A 26,305-nucleotide genomic window follows, 5' to 3' on the forward strand; every position below is an offset into this window, starting at 1 on the left:
CAATGGAATGTTCACCTTTATCTGAAGAGGGTTGGGGTAGAAAGCTGCGGAGGGAGGAGGGGGTGGTAGTAATGCTTCAGTTAGATGGAGCTCTGTGTACTGTGTTCAGTTTTGGGAAGGAACAATATACTAGCATTGGAGGTAATGCATTGCATTCACCAGAATGATACCAGGGCTAAAAGGGTAAATTATATGGTCAGGTTTCATAAACATAGCTTGCATTCCCTTGAATATAGAAGATTAAGGGGTAATCTAAATGTAAGACACTTAAAGGTGTTGACAGGGTAGATAGAGAGAAACTGTTTCCTCTGGTGGGGGGAACCTGTACAGAAGGGTGTTACTTTAAAATTGGAGCAAGGCTGTTCAGGTTTGAAAACAGAAAGCATTTTTTCATGCAAATGGTGATGGAAATCTGAAACTCTTCCCCAAAAGGCTCTAGGTACTGGGAGTCAATTAACATTTTCAAGACTGAGATAGATTTTTGTTCAGTAAAAACACCAAGGGATATGGATAAATGGTAAATGGTGTCGAAGTGCAGATCAGCCATGATCTAACTGAATGGAGAAACAAGCTAAAGGTGATGAATGAACATTTCTGACAGAAGGCTATTGAGCTGAAACGTTAATAATTGGAGCTTTCAAGTCTGAGATTGCTAGACTTAAGTAGGATATCAAGGGATATGAAACAATGGTTACCACTGGAGTTGAGGTACAGGTCAGCCATGGGTCAGGCTTGAGGGGCTGAATGGCCTCATCCCATTCCTATGTAATAATGGCAAGTGTGGGTTTCCCACCGTGGCCTCATGTTGTACAGTTGCCTCTACCCTGGCCATCCCTCAAATAAAGCCTGATCTTTAACAATGAACATATAAAAGTGTTAGACAGAAAAACACCAGTAAGTCCATCTAGTCTGTCCCATACAGTCACAGTGCCTTGTGCATCATGATGCAGATACTCCCAACACACTCAGAGCCCTGGGAAAGGCAGAAAATCCGGACTAACTAGAAAAAACTCTGGTAAATGCCTCTTTTAACTTCTATAGATGTCCAAAACTAGTCCAGCACTGATCCCAACTTAAAGCTGATGGAAGGTATGATTGGCATGGCAGACTATGGGTTTACATTTGACATGCATACATGACGTGGTGTTTCTAGTGTGTGTTTGTGTTAGGGAGCACAAATGTGTGTTTAATCTGTGTGCATATTTGGCAGGTGGATTTGCACAGGGCCAATGTATGCAGTTGTTTAGGGTGTGCATCCAAGACTGGTGTGTGTGCCCATGTTGGCACACAGAGAAATGTGCCTACTTGTGACGTGTGTGCACGTGTTTGGGGCGGTGAGTAGGCTTGTCTTCATTTGGTGAAAATGTTTGTTGCTGCCTCATCCATGCTCCTCCCACCTTGCTGCCATTTGTTGACAGCTTTGTCCATTCGGAACTTTATTGGCTCTCAGATCAAGCTCATAATTAGCTCAAACTCCCATTTGAAAAAGAAATACTTGTGTCTGCATGCACCATATCACAACATGGAAGTGTCTGCACAATGAAGTACTTTAATAAAACACAGCCATTGCATTGTACAAATAGCCAGAGCAGGACCAGGATAATGTATCAGAGGTTTGTTTGGATTCAGTTAGGTTCAGTTGCTGGATCAAGACAGAGATTATAGTAAAAATCAATTGTTGAGAACTTCCAACAGATAGCCAATAACATAGTCAAGATTGAAACTTTGACCTCTACAAAAGAGCAGCTGTCATAAGTTATCCCTTCAAATGGTCTATTGCTAAACTGCAACACACTTTCCCTCTCCCTCCTCTCAGAATAGGTTTTATTGAAGCTTTGTTACCAGTTGGTTGAAGGTGACCTGCGGACCATCTTCATCATACATGAACCACCAAGTCGCTGCCCCAACCGTTGCCAGGCCGACATACACTGAAAGAGACCAGCAAGGAAGGGAGGGTGAACAAAACTGGTGAATGAGGAATCAGTCTGAGTGAGTGAGTGTCCACTGGACATTTTGCTTCTCCTGTTAATGTCAAACTACAGTTCGAACAAGTGTCCAACCCATAAATTGTGGGACAAATGCAGTTCAGGGAGCTGTTGCTGAGTATGTTTCTTACTCGCTGGGTTCTTCTGTTGGAACTTCAAATTAGTATTATAGAGGAAGGTAGGAGGCCATTCAGCCCATCATGTCTATGCCAGCTCTTTGAAAGAGCTATCCAATTAGTTCTTCTCCCCAGCTCTTACCCCAGAGCCTTATTATATTTTCTCCTTTTCATGAATATAAACAATTATCTTTTGAAAGTTACTGTTGAATCTGCTTCCACCACCCTATCAGACAGCGTGTTCCAACACGTAAACAAAAATTATCCTCATTCCCCCCAACTCTTGGTTCTTTTAACAATTATTTTAAATCTGTGTCCTCTGGTTACTGCCCCTCCTGTCAGTGGAAACAGCTTCTTCTTACTTCCTTTAATCAAAACTCCTCAATTTTGAACACCTCTATAAAATCTCTTTTCTTCTCCTCCCCAAGGAGAAAAATCACAGCTTCTCCAGTTTCTCCATGTAACTGAAGCCTCTTATGCCTGTTATTATTCCAATAATTTTCTTCTGTACCCTCTCCAAAGCCTTGACATTCTTCCTGACATGCACTGCTCAGTACTGGATGCTATATTCTGGCTGAGCCTGGCCAGCGATTCATAAAGATTTAAAATTCTTTCCTTGCTTTTGCACTTTGTACCTTTATTTTTAATAAAGCCAAGGATCCCCATGCTTTTTATAAATAATTTTGCCGCCTTCGAAGAGTTGAGCACATACCTCGAGGTGTCCCTGTTTCTGAAGAAGAGTCATACTGGACTCGAAACGTTAACTCTGTTTCTTTCTCCATAGATGCTGCCAGACCTGCTGAGTTTTTGTGGCATTTTCTATTTTTTTTATTTCTACATGTTTCTGCACCCCCTTTAAAGTTGTAACTTTTATTTTATATCACCTCTTTTCATTCTTCCAGCCAAAATATGTCATCATTCATGAACCTGGAGGTTTGCAAAGCGCTATCCCTAGCTTTGTTACCTCATTGGTGAATGAACTCTCAGTCAGAAGATGGGATCTGTTAGTGCAAGCAGCTCGAGACACACGCATATTAGTGGGATATAGATTCAAACTTAGTACGTGAGTCGCCCAAGGGTCCTCAGTAAGCACCTATGGAGCCCAATAAAGACAAAAGGCCAGACAGCCCTGAGGTGGAGGTGTACACAGGGTGAAGTTCTCCTGGTGAGCAATGACACTAGTCACAATGTTCTATCCCAGCTTGGCTGTCCAGTTTTAAACCTCCTTCCCTCTTCCCAAACTCAAACAGCTAGAAACCAATTCTTGAGTTCAGTCCATGCGCAGGGGCTTTTCTGTCCATCTGGTGGCCTGAGGCCTGCTAGAGTCTTATAAATGGATGCACAAGATGTTTTGAGCAGTCACTCCCCAATTGTTTTCTCCCCAACGATTGAGAGAGTGAGTTTTCTTTCAGGGTTTCTGGACAGACATCAACCTCCTGTCAGCAGACAAGAAATTAAAGCAGTGCAAAGCGTGACAGGATAGACTGATTGTCCATTTTCTTGCCCTTAGGGTTATAAGGACTTGATTTCGAGTCCTGGTAGCTATGGAAATACTGGAAGAGGACCTTGTCAAGAAATAAAGGGGGCGATTATAAGCATAACTGAAAATTCTCAAACATTTTAGTTAATTTGATCTCAAAGTCAGGACCAATGGGTCCTGCTTCAGTGGAAGCTTTTTAAGATCCTCACCTCCGATGGCGATGTAGCGGAAGAATAGCCAGCCGCTTATGAGGGACTCTTTGGGATTGCGAGGCGGTTTGTTCATGATCTCCAGATCAGGGGGATTGAAGCCCAGTGCTGTAGCAGGCAGACCATCTGTTACCAGGTTTACCCAGAGCAGTTGGACAGGAATCAGGGCCTCGGGCAAACCCAGGATAGCGGTGAGAAAAATGCTAAATGGAAAACAAGAGGGAACAGAAGTAATTAAAATTTAAACTGGAGAGAACATTAATTCATATAAAGTATGCTAACAGTAAATGTGCCAAACTATTTCACAGAAACAATGTGTTGCCAAACTCTCCCCAATGATGGTCTTGCATTAGTTGCCAGAGGCTGTACAAGAGCATCCTGGGCTGCATTTCTCTTAGGTTGTCCACCCGAGTGTAAGTCAACACCTCACCTCAGCTCAGCATCTTCCCCCATTGCCTGACCAAGTATGTCAACAGGTGATGTGAAGGGCAGTGTTTGCACAGCACATCTTGGATCAGCTCCCGTTTACTATCCTTTCTCAGGCTTTGATGGCGGCTAACCCTTGGTAAATGCCAATCACAAGGTCTTACCCATAACCATTGAGCTTTTTTCCTGGCTATTCACCTTGACAGGAGCTTAGTTTTATCGGGGGGGGGGTGGGGCTATCAATATATATCAGTTAACGGGACACACATCTTGGATTGGCATGACAGGGGTGGGCTGGGGGGTGATGGAGGGGGGCATGACAGGGGTGGGTGGGGGGGGCTGCAATGGAGCAGGGCAGTACTCCCTCATATTGTAACCAATCAGAATCACTAGTCATGGAATCTTCTTTCTTTAAGGCTGTTTATGAAGTTAAAGGTGGAATTTTAAGGGGTAATAGATTAATTTGGCTTTGCTTTCATGCCCAGACTTGGTACTGAGTGACCAGACAGTCAAACGTCAATCACATGCATCAGGAACTTTGGAAAAAGATCCTTCCACAGACCCTCATTGAAGGGGCTGAACGCCACGACGTTCACCCGGGCCTAAAGAACGGATCTCAGGAATTTATTTGTGGAAGGAATGCCTTTGCAGATTGGATGCAGACCATCTGATTGCTAAATTGCTATGCTCTGCTGCACCTATCCCACACCACCCTACCTCCCATCCCTCTGCCCCCTGCCACCTCCCCCCACCCATTCAGATTTAAAATGGTTGGGACTTGAACCAATTCCTACACTTACATTTCTGCAGCTCCAGGAAACAGGCTCCCCCAGCACCATCCCAGAGAAGGAGAAGCATAAGCATGCCAAAATGGATAGCTAAAGAGCCTAGGATATGTACCCATCGATCCATGACAAAAATCTCTTACCAGACAACTTCGCCCACATTGGAGGAGATGAGGTAACGGATGAATTGCTTCATGTTGTTGTAGATGGCTCGGCCTTCCTCAACCGCTGACACTATGGTGGCGAAATTGTCATCAGACAACACCATTTCTGCTGCCGACTTAGCCACAGCAGTGCCCGAGCCCATGGCAATCCCAATTTCCGCCTTCTTTAGAGCGGGAGCATCATTAACACCATCGCCGGTCTACAGAGAGAAAAGCTATTATAACTGAACCTTGCTTTCTCCCTCACTGTCTTTATACTGCTCCCAGAAAATGACTCATTTTCAGCAAATCTGCTTCCCCGACCATCAGCTTCTCCATATTAAATGCCAGCTTAGTTTGTTAGTGGCACTCTTGCCTCTTGAGTTAGAAAGTTGTGGGTTTAAGTCCCACTCAAGAATTCAAACACATCATCCAAGTAGACACGGAGGGAAGGGCTCTGAACAAGAGTCAGACGGACTCAAAACGTTAACCCTGTTTTTCTCTCCACAGATGCTGCCAGATCTGCTGAGTTTTTCCAGCATTTTGGGCAGAATATTGCGCTCGTCGGGTGGGTGCGTGCCCGACCCGAACAAGCGTAAAATGATGTGCGATGACGTAGGGCGAGCATCCCAACATCACCGCGCACTCGCGTGATATTTCAGGCAGTGGGTGCTTGCGGGAATTGGCAGCGTGCCCACCGACAATTAAGGCCACTAAAGTTCTAAATAAATTAAATTTTTCACTGCCCATCCAACCTTATGGTAGGCGAAAAGGCCAGGTGGCCTTTGGATTTTGTGTGAAAATTCATCCACGGGCGGGATGAGGTTTCGATCAGTGATTTTAAAAAAATTAAAATTTTTCAAACTAATTTCTAACGTGCCCCTGCTCACATGACAGAGTCACATGAGGAGACATCTTATTAAAGCTTTTAAATTCTTTATTTTCTATTTTCAAAATTCTTCAGCTCCGAGGCAGCTCTGTGCCTCAGGTAGCTGTTACTGTGCGTGCCCGCGTGCATGCGCACACTTCTGCCCTCCTTCAGCCCCCAGCCTAGCAGTGCTGAGCACTGCAGTGCGCATTTCACACTGCCTGGCCGTTAATTGCCCAGCCAGTATGTCAGGGCCTGATTGCGGACGGTGGTTGGCTTTGTGACCACTCCCAAGCCTGCCTGCTGCGCTCACCCAACGAGGACAAAATTTCTGCCCTTTGTTTTCATTTTACTCACTGAAGGAGTCAGAGATACTGGTGAAATCAAGCCTGCCTGACATAAATGATCTCAAGGTATGATCTGAAAAAGAGCTGGAGTGTTCTCCCTACGTCCTGCCCAGCATCATCATTGAAACATATTGTCTGTTCATTCATCTCTCTGCTGTTAATGGGACATTCAATAATCACCAGTGTCTACGCTTCAAAAGCAGTTCATTGTCTGTGAAGCAGGTCCGGATGTCCCTAGCACGTGAATGGCGCGAGAAAAACCCAAGTCCTTCCCTTCACCAAGGGCATGCCTGAATGGTTTCCTGTCCGGCAAATTTATTAGGATTTGCATCTACAGCTGGTAAAGAACCTGTTGTGCTTGACTTCTGAATTTATTGAGCACAGCCTATATATCCCCAACTCCCTCACCCCACGCTGACCATGCCTTTAGCTGAGCGGGATCTCAGCTCTTTAAATCTGCCTGCCTCTTCAGCTCTTTCTCCTCCCTCAAACCTAGATGTTTGAGCCAGCTTTTGGTTAGTCCTTCTAAATGTGCCTGACCTCCTTCTTGCACTCGGGTGTCAATTTAACTTTGATAACGAGCCTGCAAATTGACTCTTCGGACACCTTACAAATCTAAGTTATTGATGTTGCATGTGAGCGACTTAAATTGGCTGGACAGACCGAGCCAACCACTATATATGGCAGAAAACATTTAATATCGAGAGTCACAGGAGCTTTGACCACACAGCATTGTCCACTCTCCCTTCAACTGTTTCAGAGAGTCAAGTATTTTCACAGGATTTCCACCTGAAACTGTTGCAGGTTTTGTATCAGAAAAGCCACTTCTAAAGGGAAATGATGTACAGATAACATCATTTGGCAAGAATCAGAGATTGGGGTCAGAAGATATGTTTGGGGTTACACAGTGATCCTTGGCAACGTTTCTCTTCAGCAGGATGCTGGAAGGTGTATGAGGACAGCAGATGTTGGAGGGTGTGTGAGGACAGTAGAAAGTCACATATTTCCAGCCCGTGTTATAGCAAACATGTAACTGTGTCAAACTATGCAGCCGCTGCACTGATTTAAACAAGAAAAGCTGAACTCACCATAGCTGTGATCTCATCAAAGGACTGCAGGTACTCTATGATCTTGGACTTGTGGGATGGTTCAACCCGAGCAAAGCAGCGTGTGGAGCGACAGGCCTCCCGCTGCTCGTCTAGGGTAAGGTCATCAAACTCTCGGCCGGTGTAAGCTTTCTCAGTCACATCTTCATTTTCACAAAAGATTCCAATCCGCCGACAAATGGCAATGGCGGTGCCCTTGTTATCACCGGTGATCATGATGACACGGATACCTGCTTTCTCACACATCTGAATAGAATCAACAACTTCATTTCTTGGCGGGTCCAACATCCCTACACAGCCAACAAACGTCAGGTCAGTCTAAAAGGAGAAATGAAAGAAATTAGTGTTTGGACAGTAGATATCAGACAGCAGCACAATATGATGAGACTGTATTAGTCCAAACTTTCAGGGTGACAGTTATCTCACAGTACATGAATACCAATTTATCTACATTTTCAGAAACCTGGGCACATAATCTAAACTGGCACTCTTGTGCAGTACTGAGGGAGTGCTGCATCTTTTAGACGAGATATCAAACAGAGGTCTGTTCTGCTCTCTCAGATAGATATAAAAGATCCCAAAGCACTTTTTTGAAGTGAAGCATGGGAGTTCTCCCTGGTCCTATTTATCTCTACAGCAACATCTATCAGTGTGGAATCTTGCTTTGCACAAATTGCCTGCCCAGCAAGAGTGATAGCACTTCAAAAGTAATTAATTAGCTGTTAAGAGCTCTATGTCCTGATGATGTGAAAGGTGCTATATAAATGTATTTGTTTCATTCCTTACTGATACTGCATCTATATTTTTCATTTTGAAAACAGGGAAATGTTCCTGCTTCTCCACCTAGGCCCCCATTGTTACCATGAACAGATAGAAAGAGAATCATCCCACTTATCCTCCCACCTTCAACCTGACCACTGGATGCTGAGGACTATGATAGGCCTGTCACTCTGGCTGATCTGCAGGGAGCCTGCTGAGCTAGTGTAACTTGGAGCAACAAACTAATTTGCTTCAGCATTATCAGATCATCTCTCCCCATTGCTTAAAGAATGATTCCCACGTTACAAAGTGGGACATCCCTCCATCAGGCCAGACACATCTGAAAATGGCATAAAGCTGTTACCGACATTGTCTCAGCCAGAAAACTCTCTTAAACAAAGACAGACATGCACTTATACCTTTCATCACCACAGGACATCTCAAAGCACCTTACAGCTTTTCACATGCAGTCACTGTTGTAATGCAGGAAATATAGCAGCCAATTTACACATAGCAAGCTCCCACAAACAGCAATGGGATAAACTGCCAGATAACTGGTTTTTGGTTGAGAGGTAAATACTGGCTGGGACAGAGGGAATCTTCTCTGCTCCTTATCTGATAGCCTTGGGATTTTTTACATCCACCCAAGGAGGCAGACTGAGCCCTGGTTTACCATCTCCTCTAAAAGTGGCATCCCCAACAGTGCAGCACTCCCGTAGTGGTCACTGAAGTGTGAGCTTCACATTCAGGTCTCTGGACTGGGAATTGAAATGCAAAATATTCTGACACAAAGATGAGAATGTCATCAACTTAGCCATGGCTAGCACAGCTTGCCCGCAGTTCCTAGCTGTAAGGCGAGACTCTATCAAGGAATTGGACCATGTACTTGAACCCCCCCCAAATCAGAGCATCAGTTTTTTTTATAGACACATTGGGAGCTTGGAACCGGATTTGCCTGACTCCAGATAAAAGCTGTCACGTAATTCTGTTTTCTACAGCTGCAAATCACTGGGCTATATTTAGCGAGAGGAGTATTAGGAATAAGATAAATTACAGAACATTTTATTCCTGGAAGTGAACTTTGCGTTTAAATGTAATACTTGAGTTGGGTACCCTGCACAGCTAGGGGGGTGAATGGAAAGTGGTTTAAAGGTTCGAATTTCTCGGCTTGGTTTGGGTATGCATTTAACTACAATTGACTGTTATTATATACTTAACAGGTGATTTTGAGCCAAATGAAAAGCAGGAAATTCTGGCTTCTATGCATGAGCATTACCTTGTTAGAACATTTAACTGGAGCAGATGGAAAAGGATATATTTTTATTGCGTGGAAAGCATTAATTTAAAAGCAATCCACAGCGGAAAATCTGCTTTTTTTCCAGACTGAAGTAAGTCCCTTCATCTTCAGGTGTCAGGCTTGGCTCAGTGCCTTTTCACCTCGGAGTCAGAAAGTTGTGGATCCAAGTACCACTGCAGGGACTGGAGGATGTCTCCTGGCTAATACTCTCAGTGCAGTACTGAGGCAGAACTATTTGAAGGACTTCCCTGGTATCATAGACAACATTTGTCCTTCAAACAACAGCACTTAGATAGATTAGGTCATTCATCACACTGCTGTTTGTGGGACCTTGCTAAATGCTAAATGGATGCCACTTCTCTTCTATCTTACAACAGTGTCGACACTTTAAAAGTACTTCAGTGGCTGTAAAGTGCTTCGAGATGTCCCGAGGTTGTGGAAGGTGCTATATAAATGCAAGTCTTCCTTTCCATATTGCACTTTCATCCTTTGTGCATTTAAAAATTGGTGTGGTCTTGGTCATTGTTTAATAGCTGAATCATATTGACTCAATCTTAATAACAAGGAGTTGCAAGTGCTAAGTCCATAGATGTGTAGCATGTGACTCTGGGGAGTGTATTTGAAAGACAGAGAGCATGAGCGGTTAGTGAGCAGCTACAAGTTGGCAGAAAGGAACCGGAGACTGTGCTGTGTGACGGGAAGCTTTCTGCTTGGTTGCAATCTGTGGCAAGGAGGCTGGTGTGGGTCAGAGTGTGAGTCCAAATGTGGTGGGGGTGCAGAGCAGAGGACAGATTGCAGGGCAGAGTGGGAGACTAACAGCTTTATAATTAGCCCTCAATCATTGAGCAGCTGGTTACTGGGGAATACATAGGATGAAGGCCACATTCTCTGACATTCTGCCTTTTAAAGTTACGACAGTAATTCATATAGGTTAATCTCTTTGCTCAATTTCTTTACAAGTGAAATTATATACAGAAGCAAAAGGACATAACAAGGTCTGCAGCACTACTTAAAAATGGAACTAAATCAGTCCATAAGAGGTTGTATACATGTTTACATGTTTAATATATATCTTGTTGAAATATGTTCCTTTACAATATCTGACAAGCAAAAGGTCCTTTTGTAGACTTCCACAATTTGGTGTTGTTTATGGTGACACAAGTTTGGCTCCCCCACTGGAATCTGTTGAACTGAAGGTAAGAATCCAAAGCTGCACTTTTATACCCTGAGGCTTCTTTTATCTCATAACTATTTTGTTTGAAATAAAACTCAGATGTCAGATGCTATACCTTCCAAGTAATGGCTAGAAATTGTCATTTCCTTTATATATATATTCTGCACCTCCACCTCCACCCCCCCAGACTGGGTTCCACACATTACAATGGATTTTTCTGATGGTTCAGAAATCAGATTGAAAAGTCTTGCCTATCAGGCTGTACCTGAAGACCTGTTCCTGCCATCAAAGGACTGATTTTATTAATATATTCTTTCATGTGATGTGGGCACCACTGGCTGTTGCTCATCCCTAGAGTCAACCACATTGCTGTGGGTCTGGAGTCACATGTAGGTCCAACTGGGTAAGGATGGCAGATTTCCTTCCCCAGAGGTCACTGGTGAACCAGATGGGTTTTTATGACAACCGATTCATGACCGCCATTACTAATTTAGATTTATTAATTGAATTTAAATTCCACTAGCTGCCATGGTGTTTGAACCCATATCCCCAGAACATTAGCCTGGGCCTCTGGATTACTAGTCCTGTGACATTACAATTACACTACTGTCTCCCCCTGATTTCATTAGCCTTTTGTTTCTTGCGGGTGGAATCTCTATGCCATTTTCTAACTTAGTTACCTTCCAGACCTATTTAAAAAAGATCTATGAAATGAAGACAGAAATTTGCATTTCTGTGACAAGGGAGCAGACTGCATGGTCTTTGAATTCAGGAATCAGCGATTTGACTCAGCCTGAATTGAGGATACAAAACTTCTCTTTCTCTCTTGACTATAAAAATTCTGTATAACTCAGAGTGGGGCAGTCGCTATGCTCCGCTCTTAATGAACACAACAGCAGACCCAGCACTGATCATTTGAGCTACGTCACATCCAAACTGAGCCAAAGCTCATTTGACCCTAACTCTCTGCTTCCACACAACAGGCTAGCTTGTGCGGGATTGGGAGCACTTATACCGAGACAGGATAGAGTGCTCTTGTGACGCTGGTGGTTAAGATACATTATAAGGACGGAATAAGATAGCTTCACTCTCATCCTTTGTAGCCTGTTTCCCTCCTCCACAGACACATTTTACTACAGACTGAAATAACTCTCACCTCATACTCGACAAATTTTGTAGGATCCTCCAAGTCCATGTCCTCCTTCTTGGGTGGGTGGTCACGGGTTGCTAATGCGAGGCAGCGGAGGGTGTCCCGTCCTGATCCCCATTCCTTGATCACAGTCATGATCCTTTCCTTCAAACGAGGTGTCAGGGCCACCTTGGAGGTACCATAACGGACATAGCTGCAGCGCTCAATGATTCCTTCTGGAGCCCCCTGAAGAACAAAGTGCCTTCATGAGACAAGTAGTAATCAACATGCTGCAAGGCATAAGATAACTAGAGATTTTAACAGTTCTATAAAGTATAAAGCTTTATGCTCACTGCTGTACTTTTAATTTAAAATAGAACTCAGACAAACTCTTGCTCACTGCTGTACTTTTAATTTAAAATAGAACTCAGACAAACTCTAATTCCTACCCTTCAATGGGAATATCTTTGGAATTCTTTAATTCAGACAGTTGTGGATACTCAAGTTGATTTGCAAAAGAAGCAAATTTGACGTGAGAAAGAACTTTTTCACACAATGAGTGGTTCGGGTCTGGAATGCACTGCCTGGAAGTGTGGTGAAGGCAGGCTCAATCAAGGCATTCAAGAGGGCATTAGATGATTATTTGAATAGAAATAATGTGCAGAGATATGGGGAAAAGGCAGGGCAATGGCACTAGGTCACAATGCTCATTTGGAGAGCCGGTGCAGACATGATGGGCTGAATAGCCTCCTTCTGTGCTATTAAAATTCTGAGATTCTGAATTGTTGAGTAGATTCAAGAATTGAGATGGATAGATTCTCTGTGACTAAGGGAATCAATTGATATGGGGATAGAGCAGGAGAGTGGAGTTGATATCGAGGTTCAGCCATGATCTTGTTGAATGGCAGAGGAGGCTCAAGGTGCCATATGTCCTAATTCAGCTTCTATATCTTATGTTGTTGTATCTCAGTCTGTGTCCCTTCAGTTTGTTAAAATACAAACACTGCATTAAGCACACATCATGACTGGTAGAAATGGCTAAAGTAGCTGAGGGTAAATTACATAGATCAGTTTAGAACTAAAGTCTATTTCAAATCCCAAAATATGAATTACAGAGGCTTATATGGGACACAAATCTGTATTAATCACAACAGTATGATCTTTGCCTCAATCTACTTCCAGTGCCAAAGTATTCTGATTAAAGAAATATCTCCTACCCCTCTCTGTAGGTGCTAGTTTTAAATTGATACCTCTTGTCATTGACTTCCCAACCAAAGAAATTTGTCTTTTCTCATTCATTCTATTAAATTCACTCAATTTAAGAAAGCTCCATTACAAAACCACAGAATTGTTATGATGCAAAAGGAGGCCATTTGGCTTATCATGCCCACACTGGCTCTCTGAATGAGCAATTCACTTAGTGCCATTCTTCTGCCTTCTCCCCACAACCCTGCACATTTTTCCTTTTCAGGTAACAGTCCCTTTTGAATGCTTCAACTGAACCTAGCTCCACCACACTTTCAGGCAGTGCATTCCAGAGCTTAACCACTCCCTGCACGAAAAGTATCTCCTCACATCACTTTTGCTTCTTTTAGTAATTACTTTAAATCTGTGCCCCCTCGTTCTTGATCCTTCCACCAATGGGAACAGCTTTTTCCATATCTGTCCAGACCACTCATGTTTTGAATACCTCCATCATCTCCTCTCAACCTTCTTTTCTTTGAGAACAGTCCCAGCTTCTCTAATCTATCTTCATGGCTGAAGTTCCTCATCCCTAGCACCATTCTCGTGAATCTTTTCTGCACTCTCTCCAATGCCTTCACTAAAGTGTGGTGCCCAAAACTGCAATACTCCAGCTGAGGCTGAACGAGAGTCTTATACAACTTCAACATAACCTCCATGCTCTTGTACGTTATGCACCTATTAATAAAGCCCAGGATACTGTAAGCTTTATTAACTGCTCTCAACATGTCCTGCCACCTTCAATGATTTATGCACATCTACACCCAGGTCCCTCTCCTCCTGCACCCCTTTAGAATTGTGCCCTTTGTTTTATATTCTCTCTCCATTTTCTTCATACCTTTTTTGAAACAGATATTCGATCCCCCAATGATTTCCCCTTTTTTGAAACAGATATTCGATCCCCCACGCACTCGCACACAAACACAAAACAGGACAAAACAAACTGTCCCCATCAGAGGCTGGAGAATGGGAATGGTTCTTTTAAAAGGATAAAATTTGAAGAGATCTCAACACTGGTGATCTAACAGGATTCTGGAAATTCTTTCAGATGGATTTGTTGGTGAAACTGTCCTTAATGACTCTTATCACAACTTTAAGAACCCTTTAAAAAAAACAGATGAGTTATCCTGATGAAATGTTCCTGAGGAAGGTTTAACACGAAAGTGGGACAGAGAAAGGGAAAGAGAAAGTCTTTTTCTTGCAACCTGCTTCTCAGGTACCCACCTCTCCTTGCTACCAACCCCACCCCCCAATGTCCCTGCCACCAACCCCACCTACACACACACACCTACACACACCTACACACACACACACAGTTTTAAAGCCTAAGATGTTCAGAGAATATTTCTCATAGGCCAGGTATTTTTATCCTATCGGCAAGAGTCTTTAGCCTGACAACAGCAGTTCTTTGTTAATCTAGACATACAAAGTGTTTCTTCCCTCTCCAGGTGCTCCTCGCTGGACATCAATGTTGGCCCATGGTTCCTTGAAGAATGGCATACTCACAGCCCGAATTAATATTGCAAACTTTAAAAAATAACTCAGGAGGAAGAATGTCCGAAATTCAATGTCCTTCAAATTTTCCAAAAATGGATCCCTAACACAAAGGAAGACTGAAAAATTATGGCCAGTGCCTCTGCAATTTCCATTCACTTCCCTCAGTATCCTTGAATGCATCTCAACCAGTCCCGGTGCCTTATCAAATACAGATAACCTAACTAACACCTTCTCCTTTTTAATTTTAAACCCATCTAGTGTCTGAAGTATCTCTTCTTTTGCCATGGCCTGAGTAGCATCTTCTTCCTTTGCAAAGACAGATGCAAAGTATTCATTTAGTACCTCAGCTTTGTCCTCTGCCTCCCTGTGAAATTAAATCTCCTTTTTGGTCCTAATCATCCCTTTTTTTTTTAAACTTGTTCACGAGATGTGGGCTTCACTGGCTGGGCCAGCATTTATTGCCCATCCCTAATTGCCTTTGAGAAGATGGTGGTGAGCTGCCTTCTTGAACCGCTGCAGTCCTGTGGTGTAGGAACACCCACAGTGCTGTTAGGGAGGGAGTTCCAGGATTTTGACCCAGTGACAGTGAAGGAACAGCGATATATTTCCAAGTCAGGATGGTGAGTGACTTGGAGGGGAATTTCCAGGTGGTGGTACTCCTCCTTTTACCACCCTCTTACTATTGGTATGCCTTTGGAAAACTTTGGGATTCCCTTTTATGCTACCTGTTAGTCTCTTTTCATACTCCCTTATTGCTTCTCTTATTTGCTTCTTCACCTCTCCTCTGAACCTTTTCTATCTGACACCTGTCATGAGTACACTTTTTCTTCTTTACATTGTTTCTTCAGATGGCCTCCTTCTGTGCTGTAACATTTCTGTGATTCTGTGAAGGGCAGATTGCATAAACCTGGCTTGTACTCCTTGAGTTTGGAAGGCTGTGGGGTGACCTAATTGAAGTGATAAAATGATAAAGGGACTCGGTAGGATAGATACAGAGAGGTTCTTTCCTCTGGTAGGGGAATCCAGAACAAGATCAGCACTCTTAAAATTGAGGACGGAAATCAGCAAGCACTTCTTTCACACAATAATTTAATAGGGAACACTTTCTCCGAAAAGCTGTGAATGTTGGGGGTCAGTTGGAGCTATCAAAATCGAGATCAATAGATTTTTATTGTGTTAAGGGTATAAATGGAAATGGAGTAGAGGAAGATAAATGAGCTGAGGTAAAATCAGCCATGATCTGAATGAATGATTTAACAGGTACAGTGGGCTAACTGGCTTTCTCCAGTTCCTGAGCCTGAACATTTAACAAATGTCCCGATCACAGCTTGGGTTTGCTGGACCTTCAAAGGCGGCACTGCCAGGAGCGAACGAGCAAAGTTTGCAGATGCTGGAAATCTGAAATAAAAACAGCAAATACTGGAAATGCTCTGGCAACAGAGCTGTTCTGAGGAAACATCATCGACCCGAAACGTTAACTCTGTTTCTCTTTCCACAGCTGCTACCTGACCTACTGTTTTGACACCACCGGTACCATGATGGCTGAGCCCAATCACTTCATTTCTCTCAAAGAACAAAGGAACCTGCTACTCTACACAAAGCCTGAACTCTGAACCCGGTTTAATTGAATCAGCCAAATTCAGATGAATGCTGCTATTTGATCCAGTATGATACTCACCTGGACTGGTGCGCTCCAAGACTTCATCATTTGGTTAAAGTTTTCAGTATTTTACCCCTCACCCTCTCACCCCCTCCTGTTGCTGTTCAGTATTGCACTTACATTTTTGCCAGCAATGTGAAATGAAAATTCTCCGAGGAAGTGCATCCTCCTAATTTGGAGCACGTGTGGTGGAAATGGTCAATCTTTACTTTGCTGTATGTGATCATTCGACTTAAATTGTATTCATTCTCTCTGGATGACACACATCCTCAAGTCTTCACATAGTGTATCTCTGACCCTGGGCTATGTGCTGGATGGTGACAGTGATAAGAAGGGAGAGGAGAAAGCAAATTGAAGGGACAGTATCATTTGCATGCATTCACATGCCCCTTTTTGCGGCTTACCCCTGAGAATGGTTGGCACAGACATGCCCACTGATGGCTTTTTCAGCTGGGTAGATAGTGTAAAAGAAAGGGAAAGGGTGGGTGAATGCACAAAAGGAAATATTTCTAAAATTGATGCCAATGTCATTGTGGTTCAAAGATATCACTCTGCCTCCTGAGTCAATTTGGTTGTCAGATTGTTTGTTTGATATCCAATACCGGATGATCAGAAACTTCCTCCAATTAAATATTAAGAAGACAGAAGCCATTGTCTTCAGTCCCCACCACAACCTTTGTTGCTTAGCTACTGATGCCATCCCGTTCCCTGGAAACTTTGAGGCTGTTTGCAACCTTAATGTCATATTTGATAACGAGATGAGATCCCTACCACAGATCCACTTTAAGGCCATCTATTTCCACCATCCTAACATCGCCCCTGCCTCAGCTCATCTGCTGTTGATATCGTCATTCGTGCTTTTGTTAGCTCTGACTTCATTATTCCAATGCACTCCTGACTGGTCTCCCACATTCTAACCTCCATAAACTTGAAGTTATTCAAAACTTTGTGGCCAAATCCTGTTCACCCATTTCAGCAACAGCATCTTACATTTATATAGTACCTTTAATGTCATTAAATATCCCAAGGTGCTTCACAGGAGTGATAGAAAACAAAATATGAGCTATATATGGAGAAAATAGGTCGGATGACCAAAAGCATCATCAAAATGGTATGTTTTAAGCAGTGTATTAAAGGAGAAAAGTGAGATAGAGAGATGGAGAGGTGTAAAGAGGGTATTCCAGAGCTTGGGGCCTAGGAAAACTGAAGGCACAGCCACCAACAGAGGAATGGTTAAAATTAGGATACTCAAGAGACCAGAGTTAGATGAGCATAGATATCTCAGAGAGCTGTGGGGCTCTCTGATTCACACTGGCATCAGCTTAAACAACGCCTACATTTTAAACAACTTAATTTTCAAATCCCTCCATACCGCCCTTTCTTATCTCTGTAATCTCCTTCAGCCCCACAACACTACTCACAATCCCAGACCTCTGCACTCTGCCAATTCTGGACTCTTAAGCATTAATAATTTTAATTATTCCACTATTGATAGTCATGCTTTGAGCTGCAAAAGCCCCAAGCTCTGAAACTCTCCTTAAATCTCTCTGCCTTCTTGCTTAAAACAGATCTTTTTGACCAAGCTGTTGGTCATCTGTGGCTTGCTGTCAATGTTGATTGAGAAGACCCCTGTAAAGTGCCTTGGGATATTTTATTACATTAAAGGTGCCATATAAATTCAAGTTGTTCATGTAGGTTCAAGTCTCACTCCAGAGATGCAGAATTGAGAGAGTGCTGTACCGTGGAGGGCTGACATCTTTCGGATGAGCCCCCCCTTACCCCACTCTCTGCCTGTTCAGCTAGATGTAAGAGATCCCATGGTACTACTTTAAAGAAGAGCAGAAGAATTCTCCAAGTATCCTGGCCAATAGTTATCCCCCAACCAAAATCGCCAACAACAGGATTTGTTGTTTATGGGATCTTGTGGTGTGCAAATTGGTTGCCTTGTTTCCCAACAGTAAAATGTGACTACGCTTCAAAAGTACTTTATTGGCTGTAAATTGCTTTGAGACATCCTGAAGTCATGAATGATGCAAAAGAAATGAAGGTTTGTCCGTCTCTTCATCACATCATCAATGAGGTGTGACTCTCGCCATTGCAAACTAGTTAACAACTAGCTAGCAGGTGCAACATTGTGTGTTTTTATGTTTGTGTATTTAGGACAAAATCCTTGTCAGCTCAGAATAGGCTCTCCAGTTTCTTTAGATAAAAACAAAAAACTGCGGATGCTGGAAATCCAAAACAAAAACAGAATTACCTGGAAAAACTCAGCAGGTCTGACAGCATCGGCGGAGAAGAAAAGAGTTGACGTTTCGAGTCCTCATGACCCTTCAACAGAACGGGTTCTGTTGAAGGGTCATGAGGACTCGAAACATCAACTCTTTTCTTCTCCGCCGATGCTGCCAGACCTGCTGAGTTTTTCCAGGTAATTCTGTCTCCAGTTTCTTTATTCACTCCCAATGCCCTATTGCCAGGGAGCCGTGAGTTCAGGACTGATACATCCAACATCACAACCCAAACATCCCCTGATCGGATCCACTCTGGGTATAGTGGCTTACACTGGGCAGCTCAAACACTTCCTGGGAGAATTAGGCTGCTTAATGCAATTGAGACAAGAGGAAATCAAAGAGACCAACTGGCAGGGCTGCGGATTAGGGGAAAGCGAGTAAACGTCTTTCAAATTAGCCCCTGTAAGTGTCTCAGTGGGAGGCAGATTTATTCTCTGCTAAAATGAGGCCTTAAACCTCCTCTAATGTGCAGTCACTCCTGTAAAAATGGCAGATGGTACTCCTGCTCTCATCTCCCACCATGTGTCTGTGATGAAATCCCAGCACAGCTCCCATAAACATCTGATGGTGAAGCACAGGCTAGGTTGCAATAAACACTGCATACCTGGGCAACTGCCAAGGGCACCCGCATTTTACAAGGGTTGCTGTGGTAGAAATCATGAACAGAATGGACTCAAGTTAAAAACTGATTAGACAAATTGCTCCATGGGCATAACCTTTTCGATTCAAATATTGCTTATTTCATAAAACACGGTGAACGAATGTGCTTCCTGCTGGGTGAATGTTGGGCCTTCTGTGCTCTCTGTAGAATGTTTCCATCTTCAAAATGAATGGGTGAAAAATCCTACAGGACTCCCAAATCTCCCACCCGAGTTCCTGGTCCTGTGGACCTCCTCCAATGGCAGCGCAAAGTCATAAAGTCAAAGTTTTAAAAATAGCACAATCAATGTTTAATTTAAACAGTCACCATACCAGGTCTTCACTTCCTGCTTAAAATAACTTTGAAAGAAAATTTCTGCGCCTCTCTGCCCCCTCCGAGCTTCTATATTAATTCTGTGTTATATTTGCAAGGCAAGAAAGCCTGTAACAGATTAATACCACAACAAGACTTGAAGAGTGAATAAAGCATTGCTGGAAGCAGGTCATTTGTTGGGACTGGATTGGAGATTGTATAGAATTGTTCTTCCCAATGGTAACAAAGCTTTTCAATTACAGCGTGGCTCTGATATTGCTACATTCAAAGTGTCCTTCGAATTTTCTTGATGTTCTTTCCCCTCCCATGATTTCACTGTGATGTGCTGCTTTCCTCACTGGTGGCAGGGATGTTAGATTCTAATTAAACTGCGCTGGCTGACTGGCCTGGATTCACGCCATGACAGAGAGCCTCTCCATTGTGATAAAAAATAGTGGACAAGCCCAGAAATCGGAATTCCCACCCCTGAACACAGCAACTTGCATCTTCGCAGGGCTAGGAATGGTGTTGGGTCAGGGTTTATGCATATGCAGTTTACAGGGGCAGCTGGTAATTTAAGTCATCAGCTACAGCCACTGAAGTGGGGTTTGGTAGGACAGGACTGTGAAACCTGAACAGATTTAGGTCAGGTAAGAGCTAGACTGAACTCGGGTTTGTTTGGATAGCCAGGCTATCCCTTTGGAGAAGTATGGTACCCCTTTGGATAGGGTCCGGGGACACCTTTGGGGGAATTAAGGTGCCATGTGGAATTGTTAAAATTAGGCTTAAATGTGCATAAAAAGTTCAGAATCTCATTAGTGTCAAGCTTATAGGTATGATTAACAGGCCTGTCAGGAGCAACTATCAAAGGGAGCTGTCAAACGTTTAAAAGATATGCCCTTCAGATTTTTGAAAAGAAATTCTCTCGAGTGTTTAAAAAATTGCTTGCTATGGGAAGGGGGCATGAGGTGGCATGGAGAGTATGGGGGTTATGGGGAGTGCTACAGGGCATGAGGTGACATGGGTTGGGATGGATGGGATTTGGGGAGTGTGTTGGGGTTTGAGGGGGATGAAGGGTGAGAGCTGGAGGGGTGTTTTTTTGTTAAAGATTGAAAAAAAAACAATAAAACAAAGTGCCAAAGCAGGCCTTCCGGCCAGCCTGCCTCCTCACCTGGAAGCCTCCTCACTCATTCCAGGGGTGGTAGGCCCAACTTCTAATCCCAACCTCTGGGCTTCTTTTTCCTGGGTCGGGTTCGCTGAGTGGGAAAATGTTTCAACTCTATGCGCCCAACCTGGGAACGAAAATCCGGACCCCCCTCTGTGATGGCGTAGTGATTTCTTACCTTCACAAACATCTTGCTTCCTGTTCCCATTGTGGGTTTGGTGGGAGAGCAAAAGACAGACATGGACTTGCGATCACGGGAGAATTCCAGGGTCACTTCCTTCTTCATGAGCTGCTTGATGGTCTACAAGAAAGCGAGAGGGATGTCAGGATGTCAACCACAGATAGAAGCCACTGAGGAACTTCTCAAAATTGCCACACTGAATGAGTCAACTAGGAGCAACAAGAATTCCACTAAATATTCAAAACAAAATATCACAAGGTTTTATAAAAAGCAAAATGCTCCGGATAGTGGAAATCTGAGAGAAAAAAAGCAGAAAACTCTGGAAAAACTCAGCAGGTCTAGCAGCACATGTGGAGAGATAAACAGAGTTAGCTTTCCATGCCCTCTTCAACAGTATAAAATCTATCACATTTCTATCTCTCTTCAGCTCTGAAGAAGAGTCATATGGACTTGAAATGTTAACTCTTTCTCTCTCCACAGACGCTGCCTTACCTGCTGAGTTGGTCCAGCATTTTCTGTTTTTATCACAAGGTTTTCTTTTGAAGAAGCAAGTTAACACTGGACAGCAGAATTTTATGAATGCCGATGGTAAGCAAATCCTTCCAGAATAATCCCTGCTTTTCATAAATGAGCAAAGGCTCAACAAAGTTAAACCACAAACTGCTCCTGTGAATGTGTTTATGACTGAATATTTGATCTAGAGTAACCTAATGACAGTGGGTACTGTTGTTGGTTTTCCGGGAGTGCTAGCTTCGTTTGATTGACAACTTTATTACATTGTAATAACCTGATCTTTCTTTGAAGAGCTTTTTTCAATCCCTATGTGTTTATTTGGGTCAGATTAAGATGAGTGAAGTGGATAAAAGCTTTTTGTCATTGAAATAATGCATGGCTGTGATTGACCGGCACTCTTTTGAAGTTGTAAGCCGAGCAGCTTTTCTCAGTAGATTTTTAAAGTCTTGGCTTATAGTCTTGGTTTCAGGAGCATTTCAAAGATTTGCCAGACTTGCCAATGGCTCATTGGTTCTGTACATACTGGATACTGGGGGATACATGGAGGCTATGGAAGGGGATAGGGCAAATGAGCAGGCAAGGGAGATATGGAGGCATGGAGATATGGGGGAAAATGGGGGGCATAAGGTGGGTGAGGGGTTGAGGGCCTGACAGTCATGATTACAACTGGGCCGATGCCCCAGCCAATGGAGGTGGGCCTTCTAGCTTGCCGGCCTAGCCATCCACCTGTCTCCGTTGCTGCATCTGGCTTGCCTTCAGAGGTGGTGGGTCTGACTCCATCTCGTTCCCCACCTCCCTGGAACAAGAACATAGCGGGATGGGGCCTCCTTAACAGTAATGGGTTTGTGGATTCGGGAACTTTCCCGACTCACATTTCTCGTCTCCTTCACGAAAATCCAGCCCAAGGTGTTAGTGTCAGTCCAGTTTTTATGAGCAAGTGGAAGTTGAAGCCACAACTGACTGGTTTGGAGGTAAGATTGTTAACATTGAATTTGGCTGGCACATCATGACAGAAGGAGGGAGGGAAACATATATTTAAATGGAACAAAGGATTTAGCAAAATCCGATAACTATTTTGAGGATGAAAGTGTTCTGTTGAAGCACACAAGTTTGCTTCATTAAATCTACTTCAAGATGTAATGATTAGATGGTAGCACTCTGGCCTTGGGATCAGAAGATCATGGGCCCAAGAATTACCCAAGGACTTGAGCACAAAATCTAGGGCAGTGATTCAGTGCAGCACTGCAGACATGGTGCACTCTCTTTTGGATGAGATGTTAAACAAGGTGTGTGTAAAAGAATGGTATTCAGAGGAGATGGGCATTCCTTATGAAGTCATCAGCCTCAAACTGCATCACTGAAACAAGATTATCTGGTCATTTACCTCACTGGTGTTAATTGGACTTTACTGTGCACAAACTGCCATGTTTGCCTAGAAAAAAAAAACTGAATGGCAACATTTGAAAAGTATTCCATTGGTTGTAAAGCATATTAGGATCTCCTGTGGAAATGAAAGGTGCTATATAAATTCAAGTTCATTTCACACCATGTGGGCAATGGGAGGAAAGGGTTCTATTGCAAGTCTGCTCTTAATGTAGGGTTTCCTCAGCTCTTCTGCTAGTGCTACAACAGGTGAATGAGTGAGTTGCCATGGAAATTCAACCCAATGATGTTTAAATTACCAATGACTTGCCCCATTACAATGAGTCATGGGTACATGTGGGCGTTTCCCTGCATTTCTGTGACTTACTAAAACACATTCTATGACCATTGGCTAAACCTCCCAGCAACATGTAGCTGCAAATAAATATGATACCATCTCCATAGCATTGTTTCTCCATATTATAACCATGTAGAAGAAATCATGGCGATACAATAAGCAGTGCTTACATTGTTGCAATAAGTGGCTCTTTCCACTTTGGTGATGCCATTGAGGTCTGAGTTGAAAACGTTCATCTTTTCCACCAAACAGGTGAGGGCAGTTTCTGTAGCTTCACCAACCTTCTCATAAACTCCCTTTGCCTGGAAAAAGGGGGAAAAGGAAAAGGATGAGCACTGCACATTTCTAACCAGTGCACCAAGAAATCATCATGAGGTTTAGATCAGGGAATGGGAAAGATGGTAGTCTGATGGTCTGAGTGCAACCTTCTATCAGAACTGGGGCAGTCAGGCAGGAGGAGCCCCTCTGCAGGACTAATAAAAACAACAGAGAGTGGGGAGAGCAAAAGACAGAAGTCAAGAAATCCAATGTGTCAACAACATTCACACAGAGGCAGATAGTGGGTGAAAACAGGCTTTTAAATTCTCAACACATGATTCACTGGAGAATGAAAAGAATATTTATCATTCTATAACAGAGTTCTAAGGAGTTAAGATTCAGGCTATGTCCTATTTGGAATGATGGATGTCATTTGATGTTACACAGTATAAGATTAATTAAGAATCTTACTTCTGACTCATCACATACAACTGTACACACATCCCCACAGTCACACACGAGCTCCTATACTCTCGCACACAGTCACAGACATTGCCCCACAGTCACACAAACCCAGCACACATACATTCACACCCTCCTCCTCCCTCCCAGAAACATGATAAGGTCCCCCTTGTCCTCACTTATCACACCACCAGCCTCCGCGTTCAAAGGATCATCCTCTGCCATTTCCGCCAACTCCAGCATGATGCCACCACCAAACACATCTTCCCTTCACCCACCACCACCCCCCCCCCCACCCTCCCCCCACCCCCCCCACTCCGGCGGCATTCTGTAGGGATCGTTCCCTCCGTGACACCCTGGTCCACTCCTCCATCACCCCCCTACTCCTCAACCCCCTCCCACGGCACCTTCCCATGCAACCGCAGAAAATGCAACACCTGCCCCTTCACTTCCTCTCTCCTCACCATGCAAGGGCCCAAACACTCCTTTCAAGTGAAGCAGCAGTTCACTTGCACTACCCTCAACTTAGTCTACTGCATTCGTTGCTCCCAATTCAGTTTCCTCTACATTGGAGAGACCAAACACAGACTGGGTGACCGCTTTGCAGAACACCTTCAGCCTGTCCGCAAGCATGACCCAGACCTCCCTGTCGCTGCCGTTTTAACACTCCACCCTGCTCTCATGCCCACATGTCTGTCCTTGGCTTGCTGCATTGTTCCAGTGAAGCTCAACGCAAACTGGAGGAACAGCACCTCATCTTCCGACTAGGCACTTTATAGTCTTTTGGACTGAATATTGAGTTCAACAATTTTAGATAATGAACTCCCTCCTCCATCCCTACCCCCTTTCCGTTTCTTCCGCCTCCTTTTTGTTTTTTCCAATAATTTATATAGATTTTTCTTTTCCCACCTATTTCCATTATTTTTAAATGTATTTCCATCCACTGTTTATCTCTACCTTTTAGCCCTTTTAGTATTCCTTCCCCCGACCCCACCAGGGCTATCTGTACCTTGTCCTGCTGTCTACCCTTAATTAGCACATTCCTTTAGATAATATCACCACCTTCAACACCTCTTTGTCCTTTTGTCAGTGACATCTTTTGGTTATCTCCACCTATTACTGGCTTTTTGTCCTAACAACCCACCCCCCCAACCCCCCCCTTAAACCAGCTTATATTTCATCCCTTTCCTATTTTTACTTAGTTCTGTTGAAGGGTCATGAGGACTTGAAACGCCAATTGTGCTCTTCTCCGCTGATGCTGCCAGACCTGCTGAGTTTTTCCAGGTATTTCTGTTTCTGTTTTTGTTTTGGATTTCCAGCATCTGCAGTTCTTTGCTTTTACATTCACACCCCCTGAGTGGCACACACCCCTCCCCCAGAGTCTCCCTTCACTGCCACAGTTACACACATGCGCACGGACACATACCCCTACACAGAGAGTGTCTCTCTCACACACACACACACACAATGTACACAGACACACACACACAGACATACCCCCACACAGAGTGTCTCTCTCACACACACACACACACAAATCCCCAGAGTATCTCTCTCTCATACACAACATGCACAGACACATACGCACAGACCTACCCCCACACAGAGTGTCTCTCTCACACACACACACAATGTACACACACACACAGACATACCCCCAGAGTGTCTCTCTCTCTCACACACACACACACACACACACACAAACCCCCAGAGTGTCTCTCTCTCATACACAACATGCACAGACACACACGCACAGACCTACCCCCACACAGAGTGTCTCTCTCACACACACACACAATGTACACACACACACACAGACATACCCCCACACAGAGTGTCTCTCTCACACACACACACACACATACACAAACCCCCAGAGTGTCTCTCTCTTACACAACATGCACAGACACACACGCACAGACCTACCCCCACACAGAGTGTCTCTCTCACACACACACAATGTACACACACACACACACAGACATACCCCCACACAGAGTGTCTCTCTCACACACACACACACACAAACCCCCAGAGTGTCTCTCTCTTACACAACATGCACAGACACACACGCACAGACCTACCCCCACACAGAGTGTCTCTCTCACACACACACACAATGTACACACACACACAGACATACCCCCACACAAAGTGTCTCTCTCACACACACACACACACACATACACACACACACACACACACACACACACACACACACACACACACACACACAAATCCCCAGAGTGTCTCTCATACACAACATGCACAAACACACACGCATAGACATAACCCCACACAGAGTGTCTCTCTCACACACAAACATAAACAGACAAACACTCAGTCACAAACACCGCATCACATCCACCCACAACAGGTTCAAGAGAACAAAAGCAACAGAGGTGTAATTGAAAGAAAATGATTTGTGAGCAGTGAATAATTTCCAGGACAATATAACCTCCTGAGTACAATGTAGATGAAGCGTTTCATGGGTGCTTTTTATAATTGAATGTGAGAATTGTTGTTAAAACAAATAAAGCTGC

At 43.8% G+C, this 26,305-nt stretch overlaps 1 protein-coding gene across 1 annotated transcript in view; it reads right to left on the reverse strand.

The window, feature by feature from the left end:
* Nucleotides 1–26,305, reverse strand: part of atp2a3 (ATPase sarcoplasmic/endoplasmic reticulum Ca2+ transporting 3) — a 255,948-nt gene that overhangs the window by 42,050 nt on the left and 187,593 nt on the right. The window contains exons 11-17 of the mRNA XM_041197530.1: nucleotides 23,213–23,344; nucleotides 20,807–20,929; nucleotides 11,852–12,070; nucleotides 7,448–7,783; nucleotides 5,145–5,365; nucleotides 3,791–3,993; nucleotides 1,843–1,928 (exon numbers count right to left, since the gene is read on the reverse strand). Coding sequence (XP_041053464.1) covers nucleotides 1,843–1,928; nucleotides 3,791–3,993; nucleotides 5,145–5,365; nucleotides 7,448–7,783; nucleotides 11,852–12,070; nucleotides 20,807–20,929; nucleotides 23,213–23,344 — 1,320 coding nt within the window. The remainder of the gene's footprint in view (nucleotides 1–1,842; nucleotides 1,929–3,790; nucleotides 3,994–5,144; nucleotides 5,366–7,447; nucleotides 7,784–11,851; nucleotides 12,071–20,806; nucleotides 20,930–23,212; nucleotides 23,345–26,305) is intronic.

Source organism: Carcharodon carcharias, chromosome 10 (genome assembly GCF_017639515.1).
Source record: "Carcharodon carcharias isolate sCarCar2 chromosome 10, sCarCar2.pri, whole genome shotgun sequence".
Classification (NCBI taxonomy): Eukaryota; Metazoa; Chordata; class Chondrichthyes; order Lamniformes; family Lamnidae; genus Carcharodon; species Carcharodon carcharias.